The sequence below is a fragment of the Heloderma suspectum genome, chromosome 5 (genome assembly GCF_057233095.1).
Source record: "Heloderma suspectum isolate Gila_16-S chromosome 5, 16-S_ref, whole genome shotgun sequence".
NCBI lineage: Eukaryota > Metazoa > Chordata > Lepidosauria > Squamata > Helodermatidae > Heloderma > Heloderma suspectum.
This window is the reverse complement of record NC_139462.1, coordinates 181,352,160-181,370,593: the sequence shown is the minus strand read 5'-3', so window position 1 is coordinate 181,370,593 and position 18,434 is coordinate 181,352,160. Positions and strand designations below refer to the sequence as shown.

At 40.8% G+C, this 18,434-nt stretch overlaps 1 protein-coding gene across 1 annotated transcript in view; it reads right to left on the bottom strand.

Moving 5' to 3' along the window:
* Positions 1-18,434, bottom strand: part of RAPGEF5 (Rap guanine nucleotide exchange factor 5) — a 221,336-nt gene that overhangs the window by 135,177 nt on the left and 67,725 nt on the right. Inside the window, exons 8-9 of the mRNA XM_084858588.1 lie at positions 9,644-9,720; positions 1,235-1,360 (exon numbers count right to left, since the gene is read on the bottom strand). Of these exons, the coding sequence (XP_084714714.1) occupies positions 1,235-1,360; positions 9,644-9,720 (203 nt within the window). The remainder of the gene's footprint in view (positions 1-1,234; positions 1,361-9,643; positions 9,721-18,434) is intronic.

The window sequence follows — 18,434 nt, the reverse complement described above, 5'->3', positions numbered from 1 at the left end:
GAGTTGTAGTCCAAAACATATGGAGGGCACCAGGTTGGGGAAGGTTGCCTTAGAGACTGCCTCTTTCTGTACAAACCCCTGCACTGGTTATGATGTTGTGATCAGGCCTTGCTCCATATACCCGTGGTACATGAAGCAAAATAATCAAGTGCTTGGAAGAACAATGTCGTTAAGCAATTGCCCCTGAAACTGTGTAGTTTAACATTTTAACAATAGATGTTATTGGTATGTCATTCCAAAAACATAGTCTAACACAAAAAATAATGGCGTACAGTGGACCCTACAATGTCAGCTTTAAAGATTTTACTGCACCTCACTGAGCTATCAGTAAGCCCTGGAGGAGAATGCAGAGCAGAAAGCAAAACAGAAACCTAAAAGGCACAGGCAAAATACTGGGCTCCAACAGCCACCTGCGTGGTTTTGTGATGGAGGGTTGTGGGGGGGTTGCTTGCCTTTTGTGGTATACAGACTTTAAAAATTATTTTTTACAAAAACAGAAAAAATCTACTCCAGTGTCTTGAAGTGGTATAATGACACACACACACAAATGGAATTTATGATACAGAGCAAGGATTTTTTTTCTTCCCTCCCCTGTTTTGCCAAGTTTTCCCCCTTCTGTATTTGAGAAGTTTCTAGGGATAGAATGGACTCCAATTAGCTTAATCATTCGGTAATCACTTTTCCATTCATTTCAATATGGGTAAACTGTACCCGTGGTAACTTAGCAAGTTAAATGTAGGGGAGTTTTTTAAGTGGGGTGGTGGGGAGAAATGAATTTCTAGGAATATGTTCTCACAAAAATCCATACATTAACCACTTTGAACCTCCTGTAGTTGATTTTGATTTGATTTCATAAACACTCCTTTAATGTTTCATGCTGATTACTAGTGAGGCTATTTGTAGGTTTACACTGCATTAAAGTTTTCACTTATTTTGAAGGGGAAGAGTCTGACAGAGAGGCCAGAATCCAGCAAAATATAGTTGTGATTAAGTCCCATTCAAAGCTATGGAATTGGACTTAACATATGACTCAGACTGCAATCCTATACTCACTTATCTGAGAGTAAGTCCCATTAAACTCAACAGGACTTACTTCTAAGTAGACATGTATATGATTGCACTGCAAACTGAGTTCCATTGATTCAACTGGGAATTGTCATGACTCACTTTGGTGGATTATATCTCCAAGTCACTGGATACTCTCCTGAAAAACCACAAACTGAAAATGTCCTACCTGGTCTGTCTTCTCTGGCTCTTTTTTATCTGTCTGTAGAAGGCGACAGTTTTCTCTTGCCAGTTTCTGGACGAGTTCAAGGCGCCCAATATCCTCTCGTTCTTGAAGCTTGCACATAACTCCTGCCTTGATAGTTGGAGGGAAAGCAAAGAGATACCTAAATCCACAATCCCAGGACATGACGCTAATAAACTTTTGACTTTAACAAAAAAAACATCTTCCCCATCACTCCTTAACTCTGCAATTTTGTGCTGAATAGAATGATAGTTGTTTCTTGGGGGAAAATATACCAAAAGGTCTCACAATTCTTTTATGCTATGCTATCTGCTTAGCCAAATGAAGACATGAACTAAATCAGCTGCTATTATGGTTGCAGCTGATATGCTAGCAGTGTATTTGTTCCCGTCAACCTATTTCCTGTTGCATAAGAGAACCATAGCAAGAGGTTAGAAATCCATGGGAAAGTTAGCCAAGAACAGCCCTGGAAAAGGATGGAGAGCAAAAGAGTCATCCCCTAAAAATAACAGCATGAGCTTCTATTTCTCACACTCCACCCTTCTTTGTAAGCATGAAATATACCCTCTGAAGTATGTTAAATAGACACGATAGCAGGCAAATACATATCAAGCAATTCTTAAATTGCTTCACACATAATGCAGGTGGGAAACGTATAAAAACAAACGCAGTGGATTGTATCCAATGTTAGTTCTACGTAGAGTAGACCCACTGAATTGAATGGTACAAGTTAGACTAACATTGGATAAAGGCCATTGTTTTGTGCTCATTGGGGAAGGCAATGGCAAACCACCCTGCTATAGTCTGCCACAAAAATGCTAGCGCAAGCGGCGTCCCTCTAGGGGTCAGTAATGACCCGGTGCTTGCACAGGAGGAACCTTTCCTTTGTGCTCATAATTCTGACAAGTACTCAAGCAAGAGAGCTAACATAGCATTTTGATGTTTTAAATTTTTTTATATCATGTGTGTGTGTATAGAACAGGAGTGAATCAAGAGCATCACCCCAGAGTACTTGCAAAATTTATAGCGTCAGATAACGCAAGTAAACCTCATGGCAAAATCTACATCGCTGATTTAGTGCAGAGCGAAAGCATATTGGGGCTGTTCATGACAGATGAAGCTGTCACCAATCCGCAGCAACCCCACAGCTTCCCTCTGGAAACCACACATTTTTGCAAAGACATTTTAGTGTGTTGTTTTCCTTAAATGTGGCTCCCATGCAGTTCCTCTGCAGAGTGCCCTGTCCCCCCTCATTAAATCCTGGGCATGCCTAGGGGCGTTTCTGTGACCCTGGCTGTGACCTGGCAGTGACGATTAAGGGGTGGGGCTGTCCTCCCCCCCCCATTCCCTCTTCTTTCCCATTCACAGTAGGGTGCTTTTGGACACAGGCTTCCTTTCACAGTAGCGCTGTTTTCCCCTTCACAATAGCACAGTAGCCCACTTTACCCACTCACAATGTGTAGCATGTTTTAACCATTCACAATAGCACAGTAGTGCTGTTTTAACCATTCACAATATTGCAGTAGCACTCTTTTAACTTTTTCATAATATCGCAATGGTGGATGAGAGGGGAAAGGTGTGAGGTAAACTACAGGGGCTTAATTCAGCACTTCCATTAAACTTTCCTCAGCAGGGGAGTATGGATACGGGCAGGGAACAAGTATCTCTCATGGGATGAGCGGCACCTACGCAGTTGATGATGTTCAGTTCTACTCGTTGGACTCCTCCCACCAAACCCCAAAGTGTGGTGGTCTCAAGTGTTGTGTGACCCATGAAAGTGGGTTTTTAAGTAGCGTGTGCTCTGCTTTTCTTGCTTCATGTGCTGCTGATGGGCTAAAGCAATTTCATGAAAATCTGGATATAACCACAAAACACTTCGAAAACTGTTGCCATGTAGATTCCCCCCATGTTATAAGCCATCCTGTCATGCTTAGACATATGAATACAATGATTATGTGATGGGGGAGTGGATTGTGACGGCTGGCCCCCGCCGTCTGCATACTGAGTTAAAGGGGAGAGTAGGCCCTATGCACATACATACATATAAGGGCTGTACTCATGATTGAAAACATTCTGCAACCAGGGTTCCCAATCATACATACAATAATATGTACATAAGGCCTCCTCCCACCTTCTACCCAATACAGGAATATTGGTGTCAGAGCCAGGTAGTGCAATCCCACTCTTCATGTGTTCTACATGTGGATCCAAATATGAGAAGAGGGTTACAGAGAAAGTCACTGGTCAAACTAACTGGGTAGAAAAATTACACTCAGAGCAGCACAACATGAAAGATAAATTACTTGCTACCGTAGTTTTTGCAATAGTCATGGCCCACAATGTTGACTATGCACTTTTAGCTGTAAAGCGAATCCTGGAAAAGATGTCCCTAGAGGAAAGCCATAACACTGATAAATGACTAAGCTAGAAGTGGCGTGAAAGTGAAATATTGGATCCCTGGGGAAGTAGAGGGCAAACCACTTTCATCACATTCAACACAAAACATTACTAAGCAAGATTTATCCTCCAGGGTATTCTAGCTTTACTCCATAGAAACTCTTGCTGGATACAGAAAAAGTGCAAAAATGTCATTTCTGCTTCCTTTAAACTTGAGCTTTGCATTCCATCAACAAATCTATAGTTGAACATTTACCAAATAATAACAAGTGTGCATATAAACATTCATTTGTATTGGCCTGACAAGTGAAAGAGGATCATCTGACATTTTGGGACCTGATCAGAAAACGAATGGGAGAATAGTAAGATTCTGTTCCATACTTGGCAAGACTAATAAAGTTGACTGGCTTACTGAGTGATTATAAGTACACTTGGTGAGTTACCACTAGGTAAATGGTCATCTATATTCACCAACACTTTTGTCTGCAGAAAACCCCCAGCACCATCCATGGATGTCATCAAATTATCGAAGCTGGAGTAAATACTTTTGCCCTGGTCTTGTCTCTTTTGTTCCACTCAATACCCTAAACAATTTCCATGAAGTAAAAAGTGGGACATTAGCTAATACACACTTAACAATGTTTGTGAAATGTTCAAAGTAGCTTCCAGACAAACTGAATGACTGGATTTATTGAAATTAAATTACTGTTGTTTTCTATAATCCACTCATATAATCTTATTAGCATGCTGCCTATTAGAGCAGATGAATACTTAATGAATTCTTTTGTTTTTAAATCTTGAACAACGAAACCTTGAAATGAGCATTCACATAAACTAATTATAATAGCAAGCAGAACCAGCTTGATGGGAGACTTTATAGACATGAAAAGAAACTAAATGATGGGTAATTTCAGCTGCTAGGTAGTAAACTTTTAGTTATAATGAATTCAGCTTACTTTTGAATGAATTAACACCATTTCTCTCATTGTTGTTGTTCAGTCATTCAGTGTGTCCGACTCTTCGTGACCCCATGGACCATAGCACGCCAGGCCTTCCTGTCCTGTGCTGTCCCCCGGAGCGTGCTCAAGTCCATATTCATTGCATGAATAGCGATGCTATCTAGCCATCTCATCCTCTGCCGTCCCCTTCTCCTTTTGCCTTCAGTCTTTCCCAGCATCAGGGTCTTTTCCAGTGACTTTTCTCTTCGCATTAGATGGCCAAAATATTTGAGCTTGATCTTCAGTATCTGTCCTTCCAATGAGCACTCAGGGTTGATTTCCTTTAGGATTGACTGATTTGACCTCCTTGCAGCCCAGGGGACACGTAAGAGTCTTCTCCAGCACCACAGTTCGAAAGCATCAATTCTTCAGCGCTCAGCCTTCCTTATAGTCCAGCTCTCACAGCCATACGTTACTACTGGGAAAACCATAGCTTTGATTAGACGGGCCTTTGTCAGCAAGGTGATGTCTCTGCTTCTTACTATGCTGTCTAGGTTTGCCATAGCTTTCCTCCCAAGGAGCAAGCGTCTTTTAATTTCAGGGCTACAGTCACCGTCTGCGGTGATCTTGGAGCCCAAGAAAGTAAAATCTGTCACTGCTTCCATTTCTTCCCCTTCCATATGCCAGGAAGTGATGGGGCCAGATGCCATGATCTTAGTTTTTTTAATGTTGAGTTTCAAACCAGCTTTTGCACTCTCCTCTTTCACCCTCAACAAGAGGCTCTTTAGATCCTCTTTGCTTTCTGCCATTAGGGTGGTATCATCTGCGTATCTGAGGTTGTTGATAATTCTCCCGGCAATCTTAATTCTGACCTGTGATTCATCCAACCCGGCATTTCTCATGATATACTCTGCATATAAGTTAAATAAGCAGGGTGACAATATGCAGCCTTGTTGTACTCCTTTCCCAATTTGGAACCAATCGGTTGTTCCATGTCCGGTTCTTACTGTTGCTTCTTGACCCTCGTATAGGTTTCTCAGGAGACAGGTAAGGTGGTCTGGTACCCCCATCTCTTTCAGAATTTGCCACAGTTTGTTGTGATCCACACAATCAAAGGCTTTAGCGTAGTCAGTGAAGCAGAAATATATGTTTTTCTGGCATTCTCTTGCTTTCTCCATGATCCAGTGAAAGTTGGCCATTTGATCTCTAGTTCCTCTGCCTCTTCGAACTTCTCTCATAGGGATGGACAAATCTGTCCATTTCAGGTTCTCCCTCTTTCTGACTTTTCCCATTTTAAGTTTGCTTCATCTGATGTCCACATCAGTTTCTGAGTATTTTTAGAAGTTTTCATGACTTTAAGTTCCCCCAATATGAACATTTTTGTACCCAATTTTGCCTAATGCACATATTTTTTAAAGCAATTCTCCCAAATGTAATGTGTTTTTGTACGTTACGTGTGCATTTACTCCATTTGTTGATTGGCGAACTCTGCCGCAAAATTCAGAAAAGTGTGAATCTCTAAGTAGAACTGTTTTTTGGCTCATGTATTGGTTCAGGAAGTGCAAATTAGAATCATCGTGATCGAAGGTACCTTGGAGATCATCTAGTCCAGCCGCTGCTCAATGCAGGCTATGCAACACAGGATGCAGCATCCTTGACAGATGGCCATCCAAGCTCTGCTTAAGTATCTCCAGCGAAACAGAACACAGCACCTCCCAAGGCAGTGACTGGATTCACACAACATAATAACCCACCCTCCTGACTGAGTATGGGATTAGTATGGGCTGTCATTGAAATATGTGTTGTTGTGTTGTCTGAACCCAGCCGCAATAACAAACCATGATTTATTAACCATGAACAACCCACAGTTCACAACCCAACAACAAATGATGGGTTCTCTTCATGGGTTGTCCATGGTTAACAAACAATGGTTCAGACAACACAACAACCCATGTTTCAACAACAACTCACACTCAGCCCATATTCAACCTTGAGTATGTGTTATCATGTTGCATGAACCCAGTCAGTCTATTCCATCGCTGAACAGTTCTTACTGTTAGGAAGATTTTCCTAAGAAAAGAAATCTGCTTCCCTACAGCTTCCTGCTAGTGGTTCTAACCTTGTCCTCTGGAGCAATGAACAACTCTGCTCCATCTTTTGCATGACAGTCTTACACCGGGGTTAGGCCCTGGCACTAAATCTATTTCTTAGGGCCCCAGATCTATTCTGCAGAGCTCTGAGTGTCCACTGATGCCAATGGAAGCTTTTTTTTCTTACCTTAATTGCCATGCAGGGGACAATTTTCAAGAGGGGTTGCAGCTGGGGAGGGAAGGGTTGAGTCTCCCCTCCCCACATGGTGTAAGCCCCCCATCCTTCAAAAGTATCTCCCTGCATGGCAATTAAGCTTAGAAAAAACATTCTATTGATTTGAGAAGACCTGGGGAAGGATGCAAATTCACTGAATATTTTATTTGAGATTATTTGGATGAGAAATTAATTGGCTGCCTTTGCCTACTGTGAAATTTAAACAAAACCTAGTAATTATTTCTACATTTGCATATATAGATATAAATCAATATATGAAAATTGTATGCAGGTTTAGTCCTATCGGCCTGGACCCAGCATTTCTTAAGTGAATGGCAACACCCCTGCCTACAGCTACTTTTTTATCTTAAAAAAAGGGAGATCCTCATCATGGAATTCCCATGTTTGTGCTAGTTTGATCCTATAAGATGTCATTGAAGTAGATTCCCCACATCAAATTAGATTTTAGGCAATTAAGTTTTAAACATCCAACAGAAGCAACCATCCGTATCTTCAACAACCATGTTGCTCAGTCCTTTTAACAAAGGCACTGCTTAATTAGTGGAAGAGCCAGACTGTTAACTGAGGAGATGCAAAAGCAATAAAGCTATGTAGGAGTGATAAAGAGGCCATCTCTGGCAGACAAGTTAACACAGACATGTGTTCATTAGAACATTTATATGAGCTTATATGGTCAGTGTTTCATCACGTCCACAGGGTAAATTCTAGAAGGATAGCTATGACACAACTGTGCAAATATACGATGGCCATATAACTGCTACCTTATATCAGAGATCCATTGTCCACTAGACACATCTATATGCTTCCAGCTACTACCCAGCACCCAGCTCACACCACAAGATCCATTGAACAAGTTCAGAGGACACACTGCACCTTATTGTTGGTTACTGCAATCCTGACTTGGGGGTTGTCACGTCATGTAAACTTGGCAAATGTAGGTTTTGCGCAGGTTAAACAAAACAGACAATGGCTTATGCAAGAGTTAATTAACTCTTGCATAACCCATGCTTGTGAGGTTCGCATGATGCAATATCCCTAAGTGCGGGTTGCATATTCAAAATGGCACACATGCCACAGCCGGTGATGGCTGTTGTGTTGTGCAAACAGCCCTAATGTCTTCAGCCAGTTCCTACAATTGCATTTGTTCCAGTTCCTTGGGAAGAAGTTAGGGAGTAACTATACACTATGTTAAAGACATAGTGCCATAGTGGCCTGCCACGAGCATCCCTTCTACCAATCACTCCCCCTGCCCTAAATTCCCCCTCCCAAATGGGAGCCAATGGTGCCAATGGAGATTTTTTCTCCCCCCCCCCTTCTTTTTTTTTTTACCTTCCATGTATGTGGGAGGGGGAGGAATAGGCTGGAGAGAGGGAGGAGGTTTGAATCTCCCATACCTGCTCAGGAGCCAACACGCTTAATTGGAAGTTAAAAAGAAAGTGTAGTTAACCCTTAGACTACTCTCTAATTTACACTGACTACCCACTGACTACACTGACTACCCACCAGCAACAGCAGGCTATGTAACCGATACACAAACTTGGGGACTCAGCCCTGCAACAAACTGTCTCCACATCTCTATCTGTCTTAGGCAACACTATTACAGGACATATCAAGCATGCTATGAGGAGCTTATTCACTTGCCTTACCCTCCAATATTCACCTGCCAACAATCACCTTCTGCTGTCTACACAGGACAAACAGGCCAGTCTAGGCGAGAAAAAAAAAAAACAAACACAAGCCTGATGTGAAACATGGCACCACTCATAAGCCAGTGAGTGAACATTTCCGTCTCCCATGATACTCTGCTATCAACCTGAAAGGTCACCATATGACCAACAAAGATTTCAAAGACAGGTTCTAGCTGAACTATTTGGCTTTAATCAGGACTCTGGATTTCTTTCCCACTATACATGTTAAATTAGCATAGTATTTTCACAGTGACTATTGTTGTGAATAGGTAACACTATTCTTAGCCTGTATACATTTGACTCCTGCACAGAAATATCTGACCCACCGTTACATCTTGTATTTCATGAACATTTGGCCCCACGGTTTTACATTTTTCCTAATATATATAGCATTGATGTTTGTGGGGTGGGCGGCGTATGCATCATAACCGAGGATAGCACTTAATGCATCTAACAAAGTGGGCTCTAGTCCATGAAAGCTTATGCCAGAATAAATCTGTTTGCCCTTAAGGTACTACAAGACTCTGTTATATTATGTATACCAGAGACCAAAATAAAAACCCCTCTCAAGAGAATGAAGACAAATTTAATTAAGAAACGTGGTTACATAGAATGTTTGGTGACCAACTATCACCAAATTGTGACTATCACCAAAGAAGACAAACCTCTGAGAAAGGAAGTTATGTCCATATTTAATACAGAGCAGGAAGATCAACTGAATGTACTATCCCCACACCACCACTTAATTTCAGAAATCAAAACTTAATCAGAGTGCAGTATGCAGTTCTCACTAAAAACGCAACTAACCACACAAGGCATATGGAGCAACATAAAAAAAGGAGTGAAGGTGTAAATACATTCACACACATTATTCCCAGGAAGAGGTTAGGTCTTTAAACTGCAGATAACACCAACAGTCAAAATCAAATAGTTTTCCATAACATGCTTAGTTGAATGGTGTTATATCTTTCTTTTCAGAACCAAGCCTTAGCAAGTGGCATGTTTCAAAAGAAGGTCCAAGAACCTCAGCATCTATCTTTTTGTACCTGTGCATCACAGACATCCTTCTGATCTTCTTGACCTGCTGTTTCTTCATTGCTATTTTCATCATTTTGGTTCATTGCTAAGGTTAGAAGAAATTAGAAACATGTAAAAGATGGGCTTCAGAATACAACCATAATGAAAACTAACTTAGTTCAATCCTAGGATACAGTTGCTTGGGATAGGGCAGTACTTGTCAGGAGTGCCCCTGCTGCCTTCTGAACTCCTCAAGTAGCCAGAATCAACATGCAGACAAAAGGGCTCTTTTCCAAGGCTTTCTTTCCATTCAACCTAATGACCCTCACAGATGCTAATTGCCTGAGACTAAGTGGAAAACTCAAAGGAGCAGCCTACCAGGGATTCTAAGTGTTAGGAAGATCAGATGGTCTCCGTTTGGAGAAAAGCGTGGCAACTCTCTGAACTTAAGGAGTAGGAGGGGAGACTCCCCCCTTTCCCGTGGGGCATCGGGGCGCAGGTGTTGTCGTTGCGCCAAGTGGGCTGAGCTCCTCCTCTCGGCGCCCGCAACCTCTCACTTGTCTCTGCGCTGGCGCCTCGCATCTAGAAGCTCAAGATGTCCCTCCCTCTCCATGCCAGGGTCACTGTCGCTCCCAGGAATGTGAGCGGGGGGGCACTCCCTCCAGCTGCACCTCTGAAAAACGAGTGGGTTCCTCTCCCACGGATTGTGTCTCTTCCTCAGAATCACAGCTGCTTTGGGACTCGGACTCTATGGGCTCAGATCCAACCTTGACATCACTAATACTGTGTGTTCTTTACTGGAAAACTGAACACAGAACTGCATATAGCATCATATATGGTAAAACTGCATCACATCAATACTTTGTTAGCTCAAGTACAGGATTAATATTCTCAAACTGAAGTCAGGCAAATCAAATCTATTTTCTGAAATATGAAATAGGTACCAATTCTAACAGTTCTGGCTCATTTTTTACATATGTGCATGTATTGCATGCAGAAGGATTGTACAGAAATGCTTTCTCAAGTCAATTTAGCTTCTTTAAAGTCATATGTCACTATACAAAGTGGCAAATTATTTTTTCCTAGGAAGCTTTTCCCTGTACATGGCTAGTTTACACCTTACCACAGGGGTAGGGAATGTGTGGACTGCACACATTCTTGTTGGACTACAACTCCCATAATCCCTCATAAAGCCTATGCAGGTTAGGGCTGATGAGAGTTGCAGTCCAATAACATCTGGAGGGCTAGACATTCTCCACTCCTGCCTTACCATATCCCTGTACAACTCTTTTACTATGGCTATAACTGCCATTAGTACTGGTGTGAATCCTCCAGACTGAACAAGGAACTCCAAAATCAGGGGCAGATGTTTCTGGGAACACCTTGTGCTGGTGTGGAAACACTTGTGTAACCAAGAAAAGCCACATGGAAAGCTATGCTAGATGCTTCAGCCACAGCATCTCCTGATAGTATTTAGACAAAATTTCTGGAGGAGAAGGCTAGCAATGGCTACAAGTCCTGATGGCTATATGCTACCTCCAGCGTTAGAGGCAGTATGCCTATGTACACCAGCTGCTGGGGAACATGGGTGGTAGGGTGCTGTTGCACTCCTGTCCAGTTTGTGGGATTCCTGTGGGCAGCTGGTTGGTCACTGTGTGAGCAGAATGCTGGACTAGATGAACCTTGGTCTGATCCAGCATGGCTCTTCTTATGTTTTTACCTTAACACTGCCCAAGGAGGGGGCTCTTATTTTGATCAAAACACTGCCACTGAGGCGGGGGGGGGGGAATACAGGCTAAAATTATTTCACAGAAAAAGCAAATCTAAAAACAGACTGTCTAGAAAGTAATTTTCAAGTTCTACAAAATTCCAAGAAACTGCACTGAAATATTGTTCTGCCATTGTGCCGCTGATGTTTAACAGAGTTAAATCATCACTCAAAGTCGTAACAGAGTAACTAAGAAAAAAGACGGAGCAGGTCATGTAGAACTGTGCATAGATTAGGGATGCTACCTATCTTTGGTATTACTTTTAAAATATTGCCATCTTTTTAAACAGCCACATTTTTGGTCCAAATTTATGTATCATCTTAACTGAGAAGGGAATGATACACTGCATTTTATGCTATAGTTAAGAATTCATAAATTTCCCCATGAGCTCATGCATATTAAACAAACATACATATGGCTGTGCAATTAAGATGGTACACAAATGTACTGTGCAAGTATACTGCTTACTGTTTCTCATAAAGTATTACAATTAAGGAATAATTTCCCACTTTCTGGTACTTAACTTTGCCTTTTTTCTTTAAAGAGGACCAACACTCCACACTTAATATTGGAAAAACCACCATAAGCCACATTTGGATGAAACATTAAGCCAGAATTTTCTGGCAAATCCTGGCTTACCATGAACAAGCTATGTACTGGCAGGCTGTTCTTTCCCACCTGGCTTTTCCAGCTAAGGCATGCAGAATAACAAACCAGATATGGCTTACATAGCGTGTTATCTAAATCCAGGATCCTGGTTCATTGTGTGCTTTACAAGCCAAGATCATAAACCAGGGTTTGTTCTTGGCTTATAAATCCTGGTTTGTGTAAAAGGGTGGGATGGGAAAATGTTAGGAGATCTTGTTTATCTTGAAGTTCCCTCAAAATCCAGCTTGACCTGCAATAAAAATTCCTACAATGCCAACAAACAATGGTCCTCTATTCATCCCTGTGCTGAGAGCAAAGGAAACCACTCCTATTATTTAAACACAAAAGCTGTGTTTATTAGAGCCACACATCTGTTCAATATGACACACACAGTGTGAAATGGGTACAAAGACTGCAGTCAGGTTTATTACTACCACACCCCATTTCTACCTATAGTATTTCTCCTGTTTTACCCATGGAATAGTTAATGTGAGGATGTTAAATAAGCATTAGCTTGCTGAAGTGCAATTTCAAATGAGCCTAAGGAGTTCAGGATGTTGATTTTTTTTAAAGGTCACTTAAAAGATCAGGAGGCTATGCCTTGATTTAATTTCCTTTCTTCCTTGTGGGGAACAGGAAGGATTTTTCCTTCAAGATTTTCTATAAAACCAATAATAAAGTAAAGGCTTGCTCCAGGAGAGAGACTGTGTACATTTTATGCACAAAGGGGATTACTGTTCTTGCTAAGTAAGGCTTATTTAATTTCTTCAAAGCAATTTCAGAGAGAGAGAGATAACCTACTCTGACCTTAATGGAAGATTCACTTAAGACGGACAATAATAATGTATTGTTTGTTACAGCTGAAATTAAGATTGCTTCAGCACTTTCATTTTTAATACTTACTTTTCAGTAGTTTACCATTCAGAGAGAATTCTGTTCTACACTGTAATCTGGTAAACAGAACCTCCCACGTAGAGATGGTTTTCAGGTAGGGTAGCCACTTGTGAATCACCAGAAACGAGGACAAAAGAGGACAGTGATTTGCATGAATTTGCATATTCTAATTTATATGTAGAGATGCAAATTTAGATATAATGATTATAATTTAAGTGGACATACAGCAAATCTCACCATTGTGTGGCAGACTGTGACCAATATGACTGCCTGTTTAGTCTTCTGTCCACATGCTAACTGTTGGACAACAGTCCTTATGGTTCTTTATCTTTAAACTGGACATGACAGGCCATCAAATTCAAACAGAGGACAGCCTTCTGGCAGCCCTTCAAATAGAGGGCTGTAAAAGAGGACACATGACCATCCTATTGTCAGGTGGTTTTGAGGAAAGAACTTAAGAGCAAGGGCCTATTGTCAAATCTGTGTGTAAAATACACCTTCCCCAAACTAAATCAATTCCAGTTAAGCTGTTTCTAGGATTGGGATTAAAAAAATGAGCTAGGGTCATTTATACTGTCGCTACCTGTAGGAAAGAGTTAAATGTTGTTTTTGCATTAAATAGGTCGCAAATGCTTTTGAGCAGTTAACTGAGCTGAGACAGGATGTGGAAACGTGTCTAAGGTACTTTGTGGTAAGAAACTTAAAATGAAGTTAGAAGTGTGATTAGCTAAGCAAAGTAGAAACCACATTAGAAAATTTGATAAAACACCCAGAGTTAGGACACATATAACTGCGCATGCTTAAAGAGCTCATGAATATTATGTTACACACCCTGCATAGCTAATAAGGTCATTATAATGTACATGCGATGTATGTAAAGGGAGGGGGAACATGTGAAGGAGATAATGTGAATAGGCGGATCGGAAAGTTGTGAACCTTGGAGTACCTAGCCAATAGGGAAACAAGGGAGGGACTCAGCGGCTGGGGAAAGAGAATAAAAACTGTGTGCTTTGATTGTCAGGTGTGCCTACTCAACTAGGACACCCACCTTTGCAAACGTGCTTAATAAACATAGAGTGCTGCTTGAACGTGTGTCACAAAGTTATTTTACAGGTCATGGTTGGACAAACGAGTTTCTAACACTACCCAACAATAAAACAGGGTGTAGGAAATAGAATAATGGTCCCTAGAGAGAGCAAGTTGTACCTGAATGTATGACAGTGTGCCTAGCTATGATACATGAAGAATAGCTGTTCCAAAAGGAACACATGCCTAATTTAAAATGCAATTAATACTGAATCCACTGTGTACCTATTGAGATCATTTGATATCCATTTTCACCCAAAATGGTATTTAAATACATAACACACACATTAGAAAATGCCTATCAGGAAGATACATTGAAATTCCTTCAATTTGGTAACATGGAAGTTACAAGTTACAAGGTCTCACCAATATATTCTAAAGCTACAAGCTAGTGCATTTTCACAGCTCCTAAATAATTATGGGTTGTCTGTATATTTATTAAAACATTTCTGTCCCTCATAGGTCCTTCAAGGTGGCTACCACATAGGACCTAGAGTACTGGACAGTAGCTTATTACTTGCTCATTTTGTACTATACATAGCTGAGATTGTGCTTGATATTCAAAAAGTGTTTTTAAGCTGGTTTATCCCCAAGTCCAATTTATAAAGAACCATAAAATTCATGGCCTTTGCATTTTCTATTGCATTGTGCAATTTAAAAAAAAAATTACTACTTCTGGTTGGAGAGATAAACTTCTCAACCCAAACTAATGAATTATAGGCAGCACACTGTGCAGCCAAACAGACTGCAACAATAAAGCTAAGGAAGGTGTGAACTTCCTCCCTCTAGCTTTATAGGGTGTTAACAATTAACATTGACCATTTTGTGCTGAATGAGTAAGCAGATATACAAAACACAAGCCAATTCCTTTGTTGGTAATGTTAACAGTTGACATTTTCACCCACTGACCCACACAAATACCAGCAACATTCCCCTAAATGCAAGAGGGAATCTCAAAGCATTCAAGACTAATAGATCATAATGATTTGGAGGAGGATATAATGGACTGCAGGAGACTCTTTCCCTGCTGTACCACTTGAGAGAGCTCTCTTCACAGCCCAGACCTCAACACAAAAACAACCCTAGAACAAACCATGGGTTTCAGGGTGGTTTGTAAACCACCCCAGCCACCCACCCTTTCTGGGTTCGGACACCACGACAACCTGCACCTGGAGAGGGTAACTATGCTAATTAGGCGGCACACAACCAGCACACATGGGGAGGGAAAATAAGCCACCACAGCTTATTTTCCTTCTGTGATTATGTGAACCCGGTCCACATTTTTGTGCTGAGAGCTGGGCTGTGGAGAGACAAAATTACACAGGAATTACAAAGAGACAAAATTACAACCCCCTGCATTGAGCAGGGGGTTGGACTCGATGGCCTTGTAGGCCCCTTCCAACCCTACTATTCTATGATTCTATGATTCTACACAGAAAAAGCTTAGGAACAGCTTGGGGCATATGGAATAACCAATGGGCTTGTGGGTACAGGTTTTCCTTTAAAATGGTAGGTGGTAAGATAGAAAAGGAGAGCAAGACTACTGAATCAGCATCACACATATTTCAGTTGTGGTTAAGCTTCTTTGTAAGAGTAAGTTCTTCCTTTGCCCCATCTATACATATCTTTTAAAATACTATATGCATACCAAATTCCCTCTATCAGTTAGCACAGACCACTGGGACGATCTCACAGATAGCTATTTAAATCAACTGAATAATTAAAAAAAAAAACTTTACCAAAAGAGCAGGAGAGAAAACAATTGCTAAGAGCTGAAGAAATCATTGATCTTTGCTAAATGCATAGATAGCCAAAATCGTTAAGGATGACAGCTAAAACTTTTAAATGATGCTAAACAGGTACCATTTGAATGCATAACTAAAATCTAAGTGCAAACTTCTACAGCACTATTCCAATAAGGTATACTGATCTGGCTCCAAAGAAGTGAGATACATAAGAACCATCTATAAATTGAGTTTTGTTGGTTGCTTCTGCAGTTTCTGTTGCAAAAGAGATAAGAGGTTTTCAGTTTTAAAGGCAGTTTGACTTTGATGATGGGATCTGCTGTGTGAAAAACCAAAAAACACACACAAAACAAAATGTGTTTTTTATACACAGCTCTTCCTCCTCCTCCTCCATGCAAGCATATCTGTTTTTAATATCTGATTGCAATCTCCAACTGTATCTCTTCTATCCATTTTTAATATCTGATTGTCATCTCCAACTGTATCTCTTCCTTGTAGGCCCCTTCCTACCCTACTATTCTATGATTCTATGATTCTATCTGTTGGGTTCAATATGGCAATTACTGCCTAAACCAAGTTTACAAATATCACAGATGCTAGCTTTTTCCACCAGAGTGTTCTCTAGCGTCCTCAATGATTATGGTGTGCAATTTAAATCAATTTAAATATAATTTACTTGAGTGTAATGCTATTCTTTTAAATTGACAAAAATATAAAATGCAATGCAATTTCCTATCCCTGGTGTGTAAATGGTCATTAACTTTCTTTTGACTTGAGGTGTAATGCTAACATTGAATTTCCAAAGAAGGCTACTCATTATGCTAGTTTAGTTTCCGTAGACAAAGTTAGTCCCAAAGGATCAATTCCTCAGACATCAAATAGGAAACAGTAACCTACCAACCCCGCCCCACATCTCTGCAAAATATAAAGGAGCATTTCCTATCATTCTGTAGTGTTTAGGAATAAACAGCAGATGATAGCTATAGCAGGATGGCAAGGAGGAGTCCCATCACTGAAAAAAGCTCTGCAATTAAAATTAAAAATTTAGAACATGGCCTGTCTGACACTGTGTTACAAGCACAGTTAATTAGTGTTCATTTTCTCTACTCTGGCTAATTGACCATAAGGGAGATAAGCCACAAAATGAAGCACCAGAAACTAGACATGCCTGTATTAAGTAACTAATATTATAACAGTTTGTATACTGGATTATGATCTAGAATGCGTTCCAATTACTGTGGATTTTTTTTTTTTTTTTTACACTCATTGTCTGAAGTAACAATCCCAGAAACAATGATTATTGGAAAGTATGGTTATTTTTCTGTTCTCAAATTCAGTCCTTTTAACATTTATCTTCTTTAAGAAGCAAATCTATGAACTTTCCATGATAATGAGGACAAGTCATTTAGGGCGCAATCCTATCCAGCTAGGCAGCTGCCTCCGAACTCGGAGGCAACCACCTACCCAATGCAGGGCAGGAGAAGCATGGAGGGGATCATTCTTTCCCCACTTCTCCTGCCCTGCATTTTCAGCTAGACAGCCAATTCTGGCTGTCTAGCCGTGGGAGGGTGGAGCAGGGAAGAAGGCTGCTGTACGACACATTGGCTGTGTCATTCAGGCATTTCTGCCCTCCCCACCCCAGAATGCCTCCAGACACGCATGCCCCTTTTTGGCCACTCCACGCTCCTCTTGCATGCGCAGAGGATGGGGCTGTTCTGCTCTGCCTCTGAGGAAGCGCGGAAGTGGGAGGAGGTCGGTTCTCCGGGAACCAACTTTGGAGCATGGGCTCCAAGGTCGGTTCCCGGAAAACCAGATATCCTATGGCCGTCTAGCCACTGTCTAGCGGCCATAGGATTGCTCCCTCCATTAACATAGCTGTCAGCATCTGCATTTTAGGATGCACTCTTTGAGTATCTAAGTACCTCTTCCTTCATGGTCAGATGATTTCACAGTAAATACTTGCAAGGTGCAAGTCCCACAGCAGGAACAGATCCATGCCTTGTGAGAAAAAACTGAAAAAGCAGCAAAACTGTTTCCAAATAATAATGTGACTTCAAGTCTTTGCTCAAAGCCAGTAGGTATTTCCATAAACACTATAGGAACATCACATCCATTAACCAAGCTTCCAAGTTTTTCAACAATGAATAAAGCTATCAAAGCAACATGCTGAACCAGATCACACCAGTTCCCATTGCCACAGTTTGTAATATACAGTGTCTCGTTAAATTAAAAAACTTGCATGCATACTCAAAATTATTAGTATATGCCACTTCAACTGGTCAAAGAAACATTGCTACAGGACTAATACCTAAAAATATTGCATCACCAAGACCTCATTCTCTTGATGGAACTCTGTGCCATCATTTTACTTTTAGAACAGCAAGAATGATGAAAAATGTATTAAAATACTGCAGCCTTGCACTCAGATTGAAAGCCAAGTTAGATTTTCCTAGCAACAAGTTAACTCTAGTTCCTCTATCAGTACTATGCTCAGGTAGTTGACTGATGCTGTCCATTAACATAATTATCCACTTCATTTTGGAAACTGTGGTTTTGCATCTGCAAATTAGCACACAAACTAAACTATTGATGTTATTTCATGGACATATTTAATTTCACATATTTATCAACATGAGTGTAACCCAAAGCAGGTTACAGATCTTCCAGTTGCCATGTAA